Below are 17918 nucleotides of genomic sequence, written 5' to 3' on the forward strand. Positions count from 1 at the left end.
TATGGATATGTACATTTTTTATACAAGCTAACTTTAAGTACTTATTAATTAAGTAATCAAATTCACGTAACTGTACCTATGTATACGCAGTCTATTGATATTATAAGTGTATAATTCGAGACTATATTATCGCCGATCGGTAAAAAGTAGTAGTGCAGCGCCATCAGCTGGAGGCATATCTCTGCGAAAGATAAACCCTTTTTCTTATGAAAATTGTATCCTATCAATTATCAAAACAGAGATCGACGTAAGTACGTATGTACTTTGCTCGTCGACATCCATGTTCTAACTTCAGTACACGTTCCTGGCGTTGTCGTTAAAAATTCTTGTCGAAAGATGTCGAGCACAGGCATTAAGTCACTTTAAAATCGTAATTGAGAGGTTAGGAGACGCGAGCGCATTCCGCTGAAATATCAATTTTTATACAAAAATTGTATTTTTTGACAAAAAAATGACTGAACCGTCGTTAGAAGAGAGGCAAAAATTTCTTGATGATATGTCCAAATTCATCGATGATGCCGAAAATTGTATGAAGGATTTATGTTCATCTGTAGGGTGGGATTACAACTATTTTTATAATTACGAAGAAGTAAGAAATAAACATCTATTTTTAAAATGCTTACAATATATTAAATACAAGTAAATTAATATGCAAATTTTAATGTCTAGACTGAGAAATATGCTATTTGTCCTTTCAATGATGGACACAGAGTGCCTGAACGAACTATGCACAAGCATCTCGTCAAGTGTGAATGGAAGGCTCTTGGTTACACAAAAGAGTGTGTACCTCTTCCAGAGCCTGTTCTTCCACCAGATGATCCTTCAACTATAAAACTTGGTAAATATACTTGATAGTCTGTTGTTATTTTATTATTGTCACTGTTACAAGTATTTTTTTAAATCTAATTATTTTCATAGATATGCAACTCCAAGCCAAAGTGCTACAAGAAGCAAAGAAAAACAATCCTGATGCAAATATAAGTAAGTTGGTTTTTTTTATACTTACCTAAAAATATAAAGAAAAATGAAAATCTCTTTCTGTCTTATTCTTCCTAATTGAATAGATATGATTTTTTCCAGAAAATTGTGATTGTTATTTACATCATGGAATCATATCCTTTTTTCATATCCTTTATCACAACAAATGCTATTTCAATGCCATCACATAATTTATAGATTATTTACATGCGATTATGTAAAATTTTGAGCTGCTACAATGTTTTTTGTAATAATAATAGGTCTAGATGAAAAATTTGTTCCACAAACATCGGATAGGCTTACTAGTGACTTCACCAGCGATGAAAGGAAAGCAATGTACGAGTATGTCATTGCCAATACTGTTGGTCCTGATATTGGTCACGATATTACAGAGATGAATAAGCCTGAGTAAGCTTTTACAAATGTTAAAATAAAAAAGTACTAAGCAAAAATTAAAGATTTTATGTCTGTTTATTTTAGGAAAACTCTTGAAGGTGAAATAAAGAGCACACCTATTGAGCTACTGTTAGCCCAAGAAAGAAACTTAAAGAGGCGAAGAGCTAAACATAGAGGAGTCCATACAAATAAAAAATCTCACACTGAAATCATGAGAGAAATTGTTCAACAGCAAATGGAAATGTACAGGGAACATCTTTCTGAAAAATATGGAATCCCCATTCCTAATGATGAAGTAAATGCCAAGCCTAGTGAAAAAGAACAACAGAATAAGAAGAATCACGAAGATGATTTGAATGAGAACTCTGAACAGTCATCTCACTCAAAAAGAGATCGAAAGAATTGGAACAGTGCAGATCGATCTGATTATAAGAAGAGATACAATTCAAAGAGTTTGGATGAAAAATCGGAAAGAGTAGTACACGAAGGTAGAGATTATAGTTCATCTCGTAGATATTCCAATTATAACAATGACTATGATTCATGGAGTTCAGCTAAAAAGCATCAACGTTATGATAGTCGAGATAAATACCGAGATGAACACGATTCTCGTGATAGAAGTTGGGATAAATATGATTCGAGAGGGAAGCATAGAGACACGTACGAGTCTCGTAATAAAGACAAGGATAGGTATGAATCTCAAGACTCGGGCCGGGATAAGAATGAATCTCGGGATGCAAATAGGCTTAAGTACGATTCTCGAGATTCAAGCAGAAATAATAAACATGGTTTTCGTGATAAGAGTAAGGATAAGTACGATTCTCGGGACAAAAGCAGAGATGATTACGATTCTCAGGGTACAAACAAGGATAAGTATCATAAATACGAGTCAAACCAAAGCGAGTATGCAACTTACAACCGAAGTCGCGATAGAGACGAATCTTCCGGCAAAAAGGAGTCAAAGTCGATCGTTCATGAATCTCGTAGTCGTAAACGCGAAAAAAGTGAATCTATTGTACGAGAATTTGTAAAAGCATCGGAATGTGAAGCGAAAAAAAGTAGCAGTCATAAAAAACATAAGAAAGATCGCAAGCGTGAAGAAGATAGATCGCGTGATAAAGAAGATGCTAAGAAACACAAGAAGTCCAAACATAAAAAGAGTAGGGATCGTAGTCAAAGCTTAAGTTCCAAGTAAATACAAGTTTGCAATTAAATCGCCACGACTACTTTTAATAAAACGACTGAGTGTGTAAATAATTTTATTTTTAAATAAAAAATCGCATTTTTTAAATCGAGCTTGTTACGAGTTATATGGAACCACGATACCTACGCCTGCAAAGGAAATTTTCCATTGGGACCACCTTAGTCGTACATAGATTTACCTAAATCCCACCCATATAATCCAGGTCAGCTTTACTCATTCTTGGAATCAACAAACCTTTACAATAATACGTACCCCTACCATAATACAAGTTTCCAGACGGACTTCTCCCCCTAATGTAAGTATCCAGACAATTTATTAGTAGGTGCGTCGCCATTCAGATTTTATACCGATGTATTTGAGAGCTTAACAAGCTATGTATTCCGGAGAAGTCGACATTCAGGTAAGAAAAATCCCTTCCAATATACGACGGTCCTCCACCCATTCAATGTTTCGGCGCAAGTGATGAAGTGCAGATAAAGTCCCACAGACACAGTCCTAACCGCGTAGCTTTGAACAGTCAACAAGTTCCAAAACTTTGCACACGTCAGTTCACCTCACAATTACTCCGACTAAATTCGAACACTTTTCTATCGTTCGAATACGAGATTTATCGTTTAACTAATATTTTATCAACTTCAAAATCTCACCGGAGAGCGAGATGAATAATCTGAAAAAAAACTTGAAAAAAATGTTTTCTCCGCAGAAGGAAAATGCCAACAAGAGCAGTAATAAGGACTCGCCGTCAAAACCGATGCCGATATCACGCACAGCCTTCTACGACATCACAACTCCAAAAGTCTTCTACACTGAATTCAAATGGACCCTCCAGAACTGCAGGATGCTGTTCTATCTGGACCAGAAAGTATTCAGGTCGTGCGGCTTCACATTGACGGGAAGCAGCCAGACGTGCTTTTTATCCCTCAACGTGAGCAACAAGGACTTCAGCAGTTACCTGCACGTGAATCTCGAGGCTTGCAAGCGAAAATCGCTGAAAATGATAGTCAACGTTTCTATCGTGAGGAAAAACGGCGAAAAAGTCAGGACTTTGTCGAAGATCACAAACGTCAAGGATACGAAGGATTCGCTGTGCTTTGCGATGCCGTCGCTCACGGATTTGAGAGATACCAATGACTACCTGGTTGATAATACTTTGACGTTCTTCTGCGAAATCGAGGATGTACAGGATGTGTGCAGTGCGTGAAAAATGTTGTCATGCGAGGAATAAACTTGATGTATGAATCATTTTTTTATGTGCGAGCATAAGTAGTTGGTACCATTTTTGAAGATTCTTGAATGTATAATGACGTGGATTAGTGGACTGTTTATGTAATTGCCTAATTTCAATCAATTCTGTATTAGTTTGTTTATTATTTATTCATTTATTTGTTTTGCACATGTGTGAATAGCTCAATTTATTTACTGTATGATCTGCGCAAAACTTATGTAAAAATTCTGGACGATTAGTAAACTTACTACTTAAAAATCAATATCAGCATTACTTTTATTCACGACTGAACTATAATAGCTACTTTATTCCCTGAAAAGCGGGCCAAAAGTAGCATTTTATTCCCGCAAATTTACTTTATTCCCACAAACAGCACTTCCGTCCCCACAGCTGGTAATCAATCCGGCCGGACGCAATCGCGATAATCCCTCGTTAATAAAGCACTATATTCAACCGCGGGAATAATCTACGGCTTTAGTCCCTTGTTGCACATTGTACTATGATTTTACTCTCATCACAATTGAGATCCAATATTTGATTTGAAATTTCGCGCCATTCCCGATGGTCGGCGTATTAATTTCCCATTTTAAGTTTTATTTACAACAAAATTCACGCCACACTAAGAAGCATTTAATGTACCACAATTTTTCACAAAGTTGATATGACAAAATGTAATAAAAAAACTTTACAAAACGATAAATAAATACACTCGCCGAACAAACTCGTCTCACCAACCAATCACTGTCCCCATTCCGAGCGACTCTTCAACCCAACCCAAGCTCGTTTTTCCCCCGAGACCGTAAAGTGTCGTCAAGAAACCTCCACCTCTGCGGATTGGGCTGCGCGCGTATGCGGACGAACGCAGAAAACTAACTAGAAAAATGCGGTAATATTTCATATTGCCAATTGTTAAAATTATCGATGTTTCTGTTGAGCATAAAGTTGTGTATAAACAAATGCACCACGATTTACCAAGCCTTGTTTTCAGTTTTCTGCTCCTGGTCTTTATGTCATGCGTACATTTACACATGTACACGCTGAAACGTTGAGGTTATGATTGTATGATTGTTATGGTATTATGGTGTATCCATTTTCCTATAGGAAAGTATACTTTCATCTTCTCTTCTAGAAAAGTGACTTTGGATGGTTGGCAGTATGAAATGACACTAAGATTTTCTCTGCACGTATATATATATATATATATATATATGAGCATAAACTGTGGCGCCCTCGAAATGGCTTCTTTTCCACGTTATAAATCTCATGGGCGAAAAATAGTTCGAGCGGCCGCCGTGGTCATAAATAGTTTCTCTTTTCACAAGACTACGTGTGTAAAATTGACATCAGCGCCAATCCTCCCCTCCTAGTTCCTACTCAGCGACGCACGCATACGCGCTTATATATATATATATATATATATATATATATATATATATATATATGTGGCCCAAGGCCAAGCGGACAAGTCAGTCTGATTCCAGAGCTGCCACCAGCCAGGTAGGCATTAGCTAACCTCAAACTGACGGTCACCGCAAGTCCGAAACTCGAACCAATTGTTACGTCCCAAAGCGACAACAGCGCCTCTGCAGCACTCGGCGGCTGGTGGCCGACCGGCTGGCGAGCGGCATCAGTGATCAGAGCGCGGGCTGCGCGACGCAGAAGGCCACAGAAGCCTCTCAGCTCTCAAAATGGCCACGTCGGACTCGAAGGCGATGATAAGGACAGTGAAGAGGGTCCAGTTTGGCATCCTCTCACCCGATGAAATTGTGAGTTCAATCCTGCTAAAAGCGGCGAACGTTTTGACGTAATTTTTTCACCCCGCCGCAAACGATTTTAGCGAGATTACCAAGACGCAACTGTGACGGCGGACCTATCGCCATGGGTGTGTGTGTGCGTGATATTTGCGACAGTCGTCGCTGGCTTCGGAAACTCGGGGGAGACGATATACTCGGTGTTTCTTTCGGAAAGGATGAGATTTTTTTGCGGGATCGGGATTTTTGGAGTGAATTTTCTTGTTGTGTAGTGTTGTTCGACGGTTTATATAGATATATACATATATATGCGTTTTGTGATATTTCGTTGCATGACGTTAGTGGCGTCGGGGTTTCCTCCGTTGCATAGTTTTTTGCTCCTTGTTGAGCGTGGTTCTAAGATGCTCGATTCCGAGTTTGATACATCGGACGGCGTTGAGCACGGATATCCGTGTCCTTTAATCGGGTCGACGCTACACAAAAGTGAAATTTCGGTGGTCATGAGGTAAAATATAAAGGATTCGAGATGCCGACGCGTGAATGAATGATATTTGTATTGTGTACTTTGTGCTGGCGATAGTAGATTTATTATACTTAGTCGAGTCCTTGTTTTTATTCAGGCCGAAAATTGCTATATAGATCACTTTCATTTCTTATAGGATAGCACCTTACAATTTTGTACATAAGGTCAATGTTAGCACTTTCACTTTTTTTTTACAAAATAATTTCAATTGATCTCAATATCAAACAAATTGAACAAAAACTCGGTTCAAACAAAATTAAAAAAATTTAATTGATTACTGCAAATTACTGAGTTTTACAAGTGGCAAAAAGTTTCTTGTTTAAATCAGACAGTTTAAATTTATATAAATTAACAATTTTATCCTTGATTTGATGCATCTAAGTTTATCACATATTAAACTAAAAAAAAAGAAAATTATCAAAAATCAATACCAAACCATTTAATCAAATCAAATTATGATTTTCAAAAACGAATATGGAATCATCTGCCTCTTATACCATGCTTTTAGTAGGTCAGTTATTATAGGTTAGGTAGCAATGAATCTATGTAAATGAATATTATTTCAATCTAATTTCAGATTAATTTATTACAACAAATTTTAAATTATTTAATATCAACAGTTATAAAATTTCAGGGTTACTTGTAGTAATTAGGTTATCAATGCATGTTATAAAATATGTATTTACCTTTACTTGATGAAATTTTAATAAATGTTCATTCTTTCAGCGCCGTATGTCAGTTACGGAGGGGGGCATCCGTTTTGCCGAAACTATGGAAGGTGGACGCCCCAAGCTTGGTGGTCTTATGGACCCCAGGCAGGGTGTCATCGACAGAAACTCTAGATGTCAGACCTGTGCTGGAAATATGACCGAATGTCCTGGACATTTTGGTCACATTGATTTGGCAAAACCAGTGTTTCACTGTGGTTTCATCACAAAAACTATTAAGATACTTCGATGCGTTTGTTTCTACTGTTCAAAGATGTTAGTCAGTCCTGTAAGTATGACTCATTCATTTATCATTAATTTATTTTTTACCTCACTTCTTTTAGAGAAATAAATCTAATGAATATTAAATATTTCAGCACAATCCAAAAATCAAGGAAATTATCATGAAAACCAAAGGTCAACCCCGTAAGCGTCTGACCTTTGTCTATGATCTTTGCAAAAGCAAGAATATTTGCGAGGGTGGTGACGAGATGGACATAACCAAAGAAGGTCAGGAGCAAGACCCGAACAAAAAACCTGGTCACGGTGGTTGCGGTCGTTACCAACCCAATCTCCGAAGATCCGGACTCGACGTTACCGCCGAATGGAAACACGTCAATGAGGATTCCCAGGAGAAGAAAATTGCTCTGACAGCTGAAAGAGCATGGGAGATCCTCAAACACATCACAGACGAGGAATCATTCATCCTCGGCATGGACCCAAAATTCGCGCGACCCGACTGGATGATCGTCACTGTGCTCCCGGTTCCGCCTCTTGCGGTGCGACCAGCTGTCGTCATGTACGGCTCAGCCAAGAATCAGGACGATTTGACTCACAAACTCTCCGATATCATTAAATCTAACAACGAGCTGCTGAGGAACGAACAAGCTGGAGCAGCAACACACGTCATCTCCGAGAACATAAAGATGCTGCAGTTCCACGTGGCTACGCTCGTCGACAACGATATGCCGGGCATGCCCAAAGCCATGCAGAAGTCCGGCAAGCCTCTCAAGGCCATTAAAGCCCGTCTAAAGGGTAAGGAAGGCCGTATTCGAGGTAACCTTATGGGTAAGCGTGTCGACTTCTCGGCACGTACCGTCATTACACCCGACCCGAATCTGCGAATCGATCAAGTCGGTGTACCCAGAAGTATCGCACAGAATCTTACCTTTCCCGAAATCGTCACGCCTTTCAACATTGACAAAATGCAAGAGCTTGTGCGCAGAGGTAATACGCGCTACCCTGGAGCTAAGTACATCGTCCGTGACAACGGAGACAGAATCGATTTGAGATTCCATCCCAAACCTTCTGATCTGCATCTACAATGCGGTTACAAAGTAGAGAGACACATTCGAGACGGCGATCTGGTCATTTTCAATCGACAACCTACTCTCCACAAAATGAGTATGATGGGTCACAGGGTCAAGGTACTACCCTGGAGTACCTTCCGTATGAACCTCAGTTGTACCTCGCCGTACAACGCTGATTTTGACGGTGACGAAATGAATCTGCACGTACCTCAGTCTATGGAGACTCGCGCCGAAGTCGAAAACATCCACGTCACTCCTAGACAGATCATCACACCTCAGGCTAACAAACCAGTCATGGGTATGTAAAAGTGATAATGATAAAATTCCAAAAATATTTTCATTGGCAATTTTGATTAATCCGTAATTGCATTTATACAGGTATTGTACAGGACACACTGACTGCCGTCAGAAAGATGACAAAGAGGGATGTTTTCATCGAGAAAGAACAAATGATGAACATCCTTATGTTCTTGCCGAGTTGGGACGGAAAAATGCCGCAACCTTGTATTCTGAAACCTAAGCCATTGTGGACAGGAAAACAGATATTCTCACTCATCATTCCCGGCAACGTGAACATGATCCGAACCCACAGCACGCATCCAGACGAGGAGGACGACGGTCCGTACAAGTGGATCTCACCCGGAGACACGAAGGTCATGGTAGAGCACGGAGAACTAATCATGGGTATTCTGTGTAAGAAGACGCTTGGTACCTCGGCCGGTTCTCTGCTGCATATTTGTATGCTAGAGTTAGGCCACGAAGTCTGTGGTAGATTCTACGGTAATATTCAGACCGTGATTAACAACTGGCTGCTGTTGGAGGGTCACTCGATCGGTATTGGTGACACTATTGCCGATCCTCAGACTTACATGGAAATTCAGAGTTCTATCAGGAAAGCCAAAGAGGATGTCATTGAAGTCATCACTAAAGCTCACAACATGGAGCTCGAGCCGACGCCCGGTAACACGCTGAGGCAGACTTTCGAGAATCAAGTGAACAGGATCCTTAACGATGCTCGTGACAAAACTGGTGGCTCTGCTAAGAAATCGTTGACTGAGTACAACAATCTAAAGGCTATGGTCGTTTCAGGTTTGTACGCGTATTTAATCATAGTCTTTCAATTCATATATAATGAGAAGAATTTTAACTAAATGAAACGAATATTTACAGGTTCAAAGGGATCCAATATTAACATCTCTCAGGTTATTGCTTGTGTAGGACAGCAGAACGTAGAAGGTAAACGTATTCCCTTCGGCTTCCGAAAGCGCACTCTACCACATTTCATCAAGGACGATTACGGTCCTGAGTCTAGAGGCTTCGTCGAAAATTCGTACCTTGCCGGTTTGACTCCGTCAGAGTTCTACTTCCACGCTATGGGAGGTCGTGAGGGTCTTATCGATACTGCTGTCAAAACTGCCGAAACTGGTTACATTCAGCGTCGTTTGATAAAGGCTATGGAGTCTGTAATGGTGCACTACGACGGCACCGTAAGAAACTCAGTCGGCCAGCTCATTCAGTTGCGTTACGGTGAGGACGGCCTTTGTGGAGAAACCGTAGAGTTCCAGAATCTACCGACCATTAAGCTCAGCAACAAGGCATTCGAGAAGAAATTCAAGTTCGACCCTAGCAACGAAAGGTACCTAAGGAGAATTTTCAACGAAGATATTGTTCGTGAAATGATGGGCTCTGGAGAGGTCATATCCGAATTAGGTAAATAATTTTTTCACATTCAATATTTTAATGCAAGTACCATCAAATCAATTATCATCAACTAATGCAATTCTTTACTATCCAAAACAGAACGAGAATGGGAGCAATTGAACAAGGACCGAACAGCTCTGCGAGAAATCTTTCCCAGTGGCGAATCGAAAGTCGTATTACCTTGCAATTTGCAGCGTATGATCTGGAACGTGCAGAAGATTTTCCATATTAACAAGCGAGCGCCTACCGACTTGAGCCCTATGCGAGTAATTAAAGGAGTAAAAGATCTGCTAGAAAGATGTATCATCGTAGCTGGCGAGGATCGTCTGAGTAAACAGGCCAACGAGAACGCTACACTGCTATTCCAGTGTCTCGTGCGTTCCACGCTCTGCACAAAATGCGTGTCCGAAGAATTCCGTCTCTCCAGCGAGGCCTTCGAGTGGCTGATAGGAGAAATCGAGACAAGGTTCCAGCAGGCACAGTGTTCGCCTGGTGAGATGGTAGGTGCCCTGGCTGCCCAGTCTCTTGGAGAGCCCGCCACTCAGATGACACTGAACACCTTCCATTTCGCCGGTGTGTCGTCGAAGAACGTAACACTTGGTGTACCCAGATTGAAGGAAATTATTAACATCAGTAAGAAGCCTAAGGCTCCCTCTCTAACGGTCTTCCTTACCGGAGCCGCGGCCAGGGATGCTGAGAAAGCTAAGAACGTTTTGTGTCGACTCGAGCACACGACTTTAAAGAAAGTCACGGCCAACACTGCAATCTATTACGATCCGGATCCACAGAACACCGTCATCTCGGAAGATCAGGAGTTCGTAAATGTCTACTACGAAATGCCGGACTTCGATCCTACTAAGATCTCGCCTTGGCTGTTGCGTATCGAGCTGGATCGTAAGAGGATGACAGACAAAAAATTGACTATGGAACAGATCGCCGAAAAGATCAACGCTGGTTTTGGTGACGACTTGAACTGCATCTTCAACGACGACAACGCCGAGAAACTCGTGTTACGTATCCGTATCATGAACAGCGAGGATAACAAGTTCACGGATACCCAGGAGGTCGAGGAAAGCGTCGACAAGATGGAGGATGATATGTTCCTTAGGTGTATCGAAGCTAACATGCTCAGTGACATGACCCTGCAGGGTATAGAGGCCATTGGCAAAGTGTACATGCACTTGCCACAGACAGACGCTAAGAAAAGGATCGTTATCACGGAGACGGGCGAGTTTAAGGCCATTGCCGAGTGGTTGCTGGAAACTGACGGTACGAGCTTGATGAAAGTACTCAGTGAGCGAGACGTAGATCCGGTGAGGACCTTCTCTAACGACATTTGCGAGATCTTCCAAGTACTGGGTATCGAGGCTGTGCGAAAGTCCGTCGAAAAAGAAATGAACGCTGTGTTGCAGTTCTACGGTCTTTACGTAAACTACCGACATTTGGCTTTGCTTTGTGACGTTATGACAGCCAAGGGTCATCTTATGGCCATCACGCGTCACGGTATCAACAGGCAAGATACTGGAGCTCTTATGAGATGTTCGTTCGAGGAAACCGTCGACGTGTTGTTGGACGCAGCTTCTCATGCCGAGGTCGATCCTATGAGAGGTGTATCTGAGAATATTATCATGGGACAACTACCGCGCATTGGCACTGGATGCTTCGATCTGTTACTCGATGCAGAAAAGTGCAAACAAGGTATCGAGATCCCTATGGCCGTTGGCGCGAACATTATGGGAGGAACGGGAATGTTCTTTGGAAACGCTGTCACGCCAAGCATGAGTCCTCAGATGACACCCTGGCTGGGCGTCGGAGCTACACCAGGTTATGGAGCTGCAGGCATGTCTCCAAGTCTCGGCAGCGGCATGACACCCGGAGGACCTTGCTTCTCGCCGTCCGGTCAGTCCGATGCTTCTGGTATGTCGCCAGCGTACTCCGCCTACTCACCGCAACCTGGAAGCCCAGGAAGCCCGGGACCAAGCATGAGTCCATATCCAATGTCACCGGCTGGCGGAGCTTCGCCGAGCTATTCACCAACGTCACCAGCTTACTTACCGACATCTCCGAGCATGACACCGTCGAGTCCAAATTATTCGCCGACGAGTCCTACTTACTCACCAACCAGTCCAAATTACTCTCCGACGAGCCCCAGCTATTCACCGACCAGCCCAAGCTACTCGCCGACGAGTCCAAGCTATTCTCCAACGAGTCCAAGCTACTCTCCGACAAGCCCCAGCTATTCACCCACAAGTCCGAGCTACTCGCCGACCAGTCCAAGCTACTCACCGACGAGTCCAAGCTACTCGCCGACGAGTCCCAGCTATTCTCCTACCAGTCCAAGCTACTCTCCGACCAGTCCCAGCTATTCACCAACGAGCCCAAGCTACTCGCCTACCAGTCCGAGTTACTCACCGACGAGTCCAAGCTATTCGCCCACAAGTCCCAGCTATTCTCCTACCAGTCCCAGCTATTCACCAACCAGCCCAAGCTATACGCCAGCATCGCCATCTTACTCGCCTACCTCGCCCTCTTATTCCCCCTCATCGCCGCAGTACTCACCGGCCTCGCCGAGCTATTCGCCCTCGTCGCCCAAGTACTCGCCGACCAGTCCCAGCTACTCGCCTACCTCGCCCTCGTTCGCCGGCACCTCACCTCAGTACACGCCAGTCAGTCCGACGTACTCGCCCACCAGTCCTACTTACTCTCCGACCAGTCCAAGCTACTCTCCCAGCTCACCACAGCATAGCGGCGGAAGTACCAAGTACTCTCCCAGCAGTCCCAACTACTCGCCGACGAGCCCGACATACTCGCCGACCAGTACGAAGTACTCCCCTACGAGTCCGACTTACTCGCCGACGAGCCACAGTTACTCACCAACGAGTCCAAGCTACTCGCCTACGAGTCCGGCTTACTCTCCACAGGTTCCAGGCTATTCGCCGACGAGTCCGACATACTCGGCAGCCTCGCCTACCTACGAGACAGACGACAACTGAGGGAGTTCTGAAGATCGGGAGTGAACGCGTTAGAGAATCGTATTATCAATTAGTTTATCTTGCGCGAGAGGAACTCGTTCGGCAAACCATCAAGCGTTTGTTAGTAGTGTTCGTTTATCGCTGCGTTGCTGTTGAGTACTGTACAAGAGACGCTCAAGTTTCTACGTAAAATGATGGAATTTATCATTACTTTGAATACAGAAAAGAGGATAGTTGCCTCTTAGCGATAGTAGAATCTGCGAGAACCTTGCATTATTTTCTAAAGATTATATGAATTTTTAGAATGTCCTTTTAATCATTACTAGAAATTCAAACATGAGATAAATCAGAAACGTTTATACTGCAGTCACACTGTAAGGTCACAAAGTATATTTTATGTAACCATACGTCGAACTTATTTTGCAGCATCTAAATATTCCAAAGATACAGCGTTCTCTTATCTGTTTACAAATATTCACGATTACATTGAAATTATTTCAATTCAACGTTAGGCACAATTTTTAGAATTTATTTTCGATTACATAAGTACTTAGCTTTAAGTTCTTCATTGTTTATATCTGTAAACAAATAACTAACGACTTGTATTTGAAATTTTTAATTGTATAATTTTAGAACGAGTTGTTCCTGCGGTATCGTTATGATTGAGTAGCTTGTTTAAAGAGCAAAAAAAAAATCAATTTCATATTTCCTTAGACTTACTACTCGTTACAAATCTTTCAAGTGTTACTTCTTCTTTATGTATTATAAAAAAATCTCGAAGCCTTATACAACTGAATTATTTAATTTAGAAGTATGTATACTGAAAAGATAAATTTTTGTAGAAGCAAGGACCAGCATGTAATTTCGCGTGAGGTATGTTATAGATTTAAGCGATGATTATATTATTACATAAGACATTTATAAAAACAACGCAAATCTACACGAACATTTAAAAAAAATCAAGTTTTTGTTTTGTTTATTGTGTAGCAGGAATTCGCTTATACCAACATCCTTTGCCGATGAGATTGTACGTGCCCCCGTGGTTAACACGTCGCGATGGTGGGGCGACAGAAATTGTAACCACAAGCTTTATGCAATAGTGTCGTTGCTATCGACGATATGCACTGATGAGTGATAACTGAGAGAGTAGATGATGTCATTTATATTTTATAAAATTATTATTATCTTATATATGGAGGAAAAAGAGTGTGTCAAACTAAAAAAAAATATCAAAGGACGAAAAAAGGATTAAAAATATCTTAATACTTGTTTGCTGTCTGTTCGAATTATACCATATAAGTTGCAATTTGTGCCTACGTAGGACAAAGAGTATTCATTGCAAATGGTTTCTACGTATTATTACACAGTCGCCTTTGTAATAAGCTGAAGCAACTGTTCGTTTTTCTTTTGACGAAATCAAGACTTAGGCGATTACTCTTGTAATTTTTCCGATCGATCAATGATCGGGAGAAAGAAGATGCGGATCGAAAAAATTTTTTATCGTAATGTACGAATTTTTACAGCATTTAAGTTCTACATAGTATTTAAAGCATTGTAAAATATATATTTATGAAAATATAAAAAAAACTACAAAAAATATCTTCTTGACATGTTTTTATCCTTGATCCTTGCACTGTATTGTAATTTTAAGACGTAAGGCGGTCATTCAAATGCGCATACTTAGTTGTTGTGTGAATTTTCTTCTCGAAAAAAATGTCACATGTCACATGAATTGACACCTTAAAAATGTAAAGAACTTCGTAGGTCACGGATACACTTGACCGAACTGCTGGCTTAGGCCACACAATGCTATAAATCATATTTACTATATTTTGCACCACTAATACAAAATTGTTCAAACTTCTTATTATAGGGTAGTTTTGCTTGACCGTGGTCGTGGTTATGAATGCAATTTAATCGTCGGCTCTCGAAAACTCGTCGATCCTATGAGAAAACCCACTCGAATATTATTATATACTCCAAAGCTATTTGCTCTGGAGCGAAAAAGGCGCGTCGCATTTGCGGGTCTTCTCTCTCTCTCTCTCTCTCTCTCTCTCTCTCTCTCTCTCTCTCTCTCCACGCATGTCTGTGTGCAGTCATTACTCCGAACTATCGGGTTACCCGAGACTAGGCGTCGTCGCGAGCAACCGGTCGCGGGGCTTTAGTAAAGAGCGCGATAGATTGTAGTTAGCTAGTAGATGTAGAGTAGTGAGTTCGAATATGCGCGAAGACATCCCGCTGCTGTTGTCGCGAAAGGACTCGGGCCTCTCGCTACTCTTCGCTACCCTCTGCGTAGTCGATATTTTCGGTGTCTTTCCGATCATCGCCCTGCCAAGGGCCATCGTTCAGTGCGGTCAGTGCAGACCCCGTAGTGAGGAGTCGAGTGGAAAAATGACTTTGTTGACGATGCTTTTGTTTTACGTGTTCAGGTTGGCTTGGAATACCGCTGGTGTTCGTAGTTTTCGGTTTTCAAATCTACACCGCATCGCTGCTGGGTAAATCATGGAACATCGCGAACGTCGTAGATCCGTCGATTTCTCGAAAAAATCGGTAAGAATCGAAAGATCTACAATTGAAATCTTGCTTTGATTTTGGACTTTTCACGATTATTATGTTTTATCCAGCTATCCACTGGCCGCCGTAACCGAACTGACTTTAGGCCGACGGGCAAGTAAATGGGTTGCGATATTACTAGACTTGACTGTCTTCGCGGGCGGTGTACCGAACTTATTGGTAGGTGCGTAAGCGTGTAGCACGATCCATTTATCCATTGAAAAATCAAACTCTATTGGCGAACCTTTTCATCACGAAGGATTGTTCCCTTTGCTATATGTCTCAGCGTCGTATAATTTGCAACTCTTCGGCCTGAAAGTATCGCAGATGCAATTCAATCTCTCCTTCTGCTACTGGCTGCTGGTGGTCGGGGTTCTGTTATGCCCAGTCATGTGGCTCGGAAGTCCACGAGACATGAAGTGAGTAAGTGTAGCTGTAGAGGGTAATCCAATATTCTTTAACGTACACACACCTGCGTATGAGTTACCTTATTTAAATCTCGTATATAGAATGGACAATGATACCGCTCGGAATGCTGATGCTAAGTTTGTTTCTTAGGTGGGTAGTGACGATTTCTGTCTGCGCTGTCTCCGCTACTGCTGTGCTCATTTGGTGGTCCATCGTACACGACCAAGAGCCGATGAATTACTCGCCGGTTCCGACCTCACCGTCGTGGGACACCTTCATTTCTGGGTGATCATATTGCGCGCCTTTTTTCTCGCATCAAAATTGTATAGCTTGAGCTTTTGATTGATAATTAAAGAAAATCGTCCGAAGGTACGGCATGTTGGCGTTCCAATTCGACGTTCACCCAACCATCATGACGGTTCAAGTGGACATGAAGAAGCCCAAAGACATCAATAAGGCCGTCATTTTCTCCTTCATGAGTAAGTCGCGTCTTTTGCAAGAAAAAAAAAAGCCTTAAGTAATACTTCTTCGCAACTTTGTTAAAAAGTCAGCGGCACACTGTTCGCGGTGACGGCAGGCTTAGCCGTCTGGCGATACGGCGGCAATACGAGCACCAACATTCTCCAGGTGATGCCTCCGGGTATTATGGTCCAGACGGCCATCCTCATATCTGCGGTGCAGCTCTGCTTGTCCAGTGCCATCGGACACTCGGCGCTTTTCCAGCATCTCGAAGATCAGCTTCGAGTTGACTCTTGTACGACTGCATGAAACTATAAATTCAATATCTATACAATTGAATTGGAATTATCACGATCAATAAATTGACGGTTTACAGCGTTCTCCTGGAAGCGATGCGCCACGCGTTCGGCAATCGTGTTTTTGGGGGTAGCATTGGGCGAGTCAGTGCCGCGTTTCGACATCGTAATGTCGCTTATCGGCGGTACTCTTGTCGGTCCCCTCGTCTTCGTTTTGCCGCCACTGATGTACTCGAAAGCTCGAGCCCTTTGCAGCGCGAGTCTTCGTCGAACTTCTGCGCCAGAGTATCTTTGCTCAGGACCCGAGAGACGAGCCGGACTTGCTGCTCGTGAACTTTTCGCTGATCCGCGGGTTCATTCTAGGTACCTGTATATTTTTGTTTTTTAACGCAGAGTATGGTTGCAATTTTTGAATTTTTCGTTATTACACAGATCCACGCATTTCGGCTTCCGCTACGGCGACGAGGACAAAAATGACGGCTATTATTTCACCTACTATGAAGACGAAGATCAAGTGGAGGTGAACCCGTACACCGAGAGTGTGGAGTGTGTATTCAATGACGATAGCGGTGCGAGAAAAAAGCAGAGTGATGACCTGGAACTATCCAGAAGCGGAAGTCTACCCGTTATGGCCGATGCCAGTCGACCGTCTGTCAGACCGCCAAGGTACGAATATAATATCCTTGCTTACGTCTATAGACAATTTTATTACTTTAATAAAATTTTACCGATTATCTTTCACAGAAGACAAGAGGCGTTGCAGAATCCGAATGCGAATAGACCCAGAAACTTTTGTACAAAGCAAAGAATTATTGATTGGTTTGGATACTGTGTAGCATTTACAGGAATATTGATCACCGTCTCGTCAACTTACATAAACATCAGGAATACGATAAGATATGTTCAATTTATACCTCCGTGTATCGTCAATGCGACAGCCAACATTCCAGAATTGGGTTGAATACTACTTTTGTTGTAAATCACATATAGTTTTTATCATGCATTTTTATAAATATATTCTTTATAATATAAGATTTTTAAGATGATAATAATATAACATTTTGATAATATTTAATTCTAACCTCTTTTATTTATTCAATCGCAGTAAATTTGTAAAAAAAAATTTAATAATTTGACATTCGCGCCGGCGCTCTAGTCGCGAACACGGCGCCAGTGCGCGCGCAGCCGCTCGGTCTCGCGCCGCCTACCGCTCTGAGCTCTGACGCCGCTCTACCCCCACCACTCTGTAAGGGTGTAAAGCGAGTAGGAGCCTCGCGGCGCTCAGTCGCGCTTTGCGACTCAGTGGAGACACACCTACTCCAAGAGCTGGTGCCACATTGCCAGACCTCGGAATCTCGGACGAGGAAGATGGTGAAGTATATATTGAGTAGATATATATCCTATTCCCTAGTTCCTTACTTGTTCTCTCACGATT

General features: G+C 42.2%; 3 protein-coding genes across 5 annotated transcripts; all 3 read left to right on the top strand.

Annotated features, from left to right (window-relative positions):
- The first annotated feature begins 145 nt into the window (after positions 1-145).
- Positions 146-2669, top strand: LOC100679725 (U11/U12 small nuclear ribonucleoprotein 48 kDa protein). Its single transcript, XM_008205193.3, has 5 exons — positions 146-589; positions 670-838; positions 919-981; positions 1239-1386; positions 1459-2669. Exons 1-5 carry the CDS (start codon positions 452-454, stop codon positions 2567-2569), a joined length of 1629 nt encoding a protein of 542 aa, XP_008203415.1. The 5' UTR covers positions 146-451; the 3' UTR covers positions 2570-2669.
- Positions 2670-5276: 2607 nt separating this feature from the next.
- Positions 5277-14364, top strand: LOC100116776 (RNA polymerase II 215kD subunit). The gene is made up of 6 exons (XM_003425605.5): positions 5277-5569; positions 6804-7073; positions 7162-8392; positions 8473-9183; positions 9265-9804; positions 9895-14364. The coding sequence occupies exons 1-6, from the start codon at positions 5492-5494 to the stop codon at positions 12786-12788; spliced, it is 5724 nt and encodes a 1907-aa protein (XP_003425653.2). The 5' UTR covers positions 5277-5491; the 3' UTR covers positions 12789-14364.
- Positions 14365-14934: 570 nt separating this feature from the next.
- On the top strand, positions 14935-17553 carry LOC100116807 (amino acid transporter AVT1C). 3 transcript variants are annotated; one of them, XM_001601160.6, is made up of 10 exons: positions 14935-15120; positions 15197-15317; positions 15392-15504; positions 15607-15739; positions 15879-16013; positions 16098-16207; positions 16276-16482; positions 16564-16846; positions 16916-17149; positions 17228-17553. In XM_001601160.6, the coding sequence occupies exons 1-10, from the start codon at positions 14988-14990 to the stop codon at positions 17442-17444; spliced, it is 1686 nt and encodes a 561-aa protein (XP_001601210.1). In that variant the 5' UTR covers positions 14935-14987; the 3' UTR covers positions 17445-17553. The 3 variants fall into 3 exon arrangements, with proteins under 3 accessions (XP_001601210.1, XP_031783601.1, XP_016840272.1); XM_031927741.2 differs by having other exon boundaries at positions 14996-15120; positions 15392-15500; positions 15580-15739; XM_016984783.3 differs by having other exon boundaries at positions 14996-15120; positions 15392-15500.
- The last annotated feature ends 365 nt before the right edge of the window (positions 17554-17918 follow it).

This window comes from Nasonia vitripennis, chromosome 3, assembly GCF_009193385.2.
Source record: "Nasonia vitripennis strain AsymCx chromosome 3, Nvit_psr_1.1, whole genome shotgun sequence".
In the NCBI taxonomy this organism is placed as follows: Eukaryota; Metazoa; Arthropoda; class Insecta; order Hymenoptera; family Pteromalidae; genus Nasonia; species Nasonia vitripennis.

Coding starts and splice junctions, on each gene's coding strand:
- LOC100679725 (XM_008205193.3), top strand. CDS start 452: ATGACTGAACCGTCGTTAGAAGAGAGGCAAAAATTTCTTGATGATATG. Junction 982..1,238: donor CAATCCTGATGCAAATATAA/GTAAGTTGGTTT, acceptor TAATAATAATAG/GTCTAGATGAAAAATTTGTT. Junction 1,387..1,458: donor ACAGAGATGAATAAGCCTGA/GTAAGCTTTTAC, acceptor TGTTTATTTTAG/GAAAACTCTTGAAGGTGAAA.
- LOC100116776 (XM_003425605.5), top strand. CDS start 5,492: ATGGCCACGTCGGACTCGAAGGCGATGATAAGGACAGTGAAGAGGGTC. Junction 8,393..8,472: donor GGCTAACAAACCAGTCATGG/GTATGTAAAAGT, acceptor GCATTTATACAG/GTATTGTACAGGACACACTG. Junction 9,805..9,894: donor AGAGGTCATATCCGAATTAG/GTAAATAATTTT, acceptor TATCCAAAACAG/AACGAGAATGGGAGCAATTG.
- LOC100116807 (XM_001601160.6), top strand. CDS start 14,988: ATGCGCGAAGACATCCCGCTGCTGTTGTCGCGAAAGGACTCGGGCCTC. Junction 15,740..15,878: donor GGAAGTCCACGAGACATGAA/GTGAGTAAGTGT, acceptor TTTGTTTCTTAG/GTGGGTAGTGACGATTTCTG. Junction 16,208..16,275: donor CGTCATTTTCTCCTTCATGA/GTAAGTCGCGTC, acceptor TTTGTTAAAAAG/TCAGCGGCACACTGTTCGCG.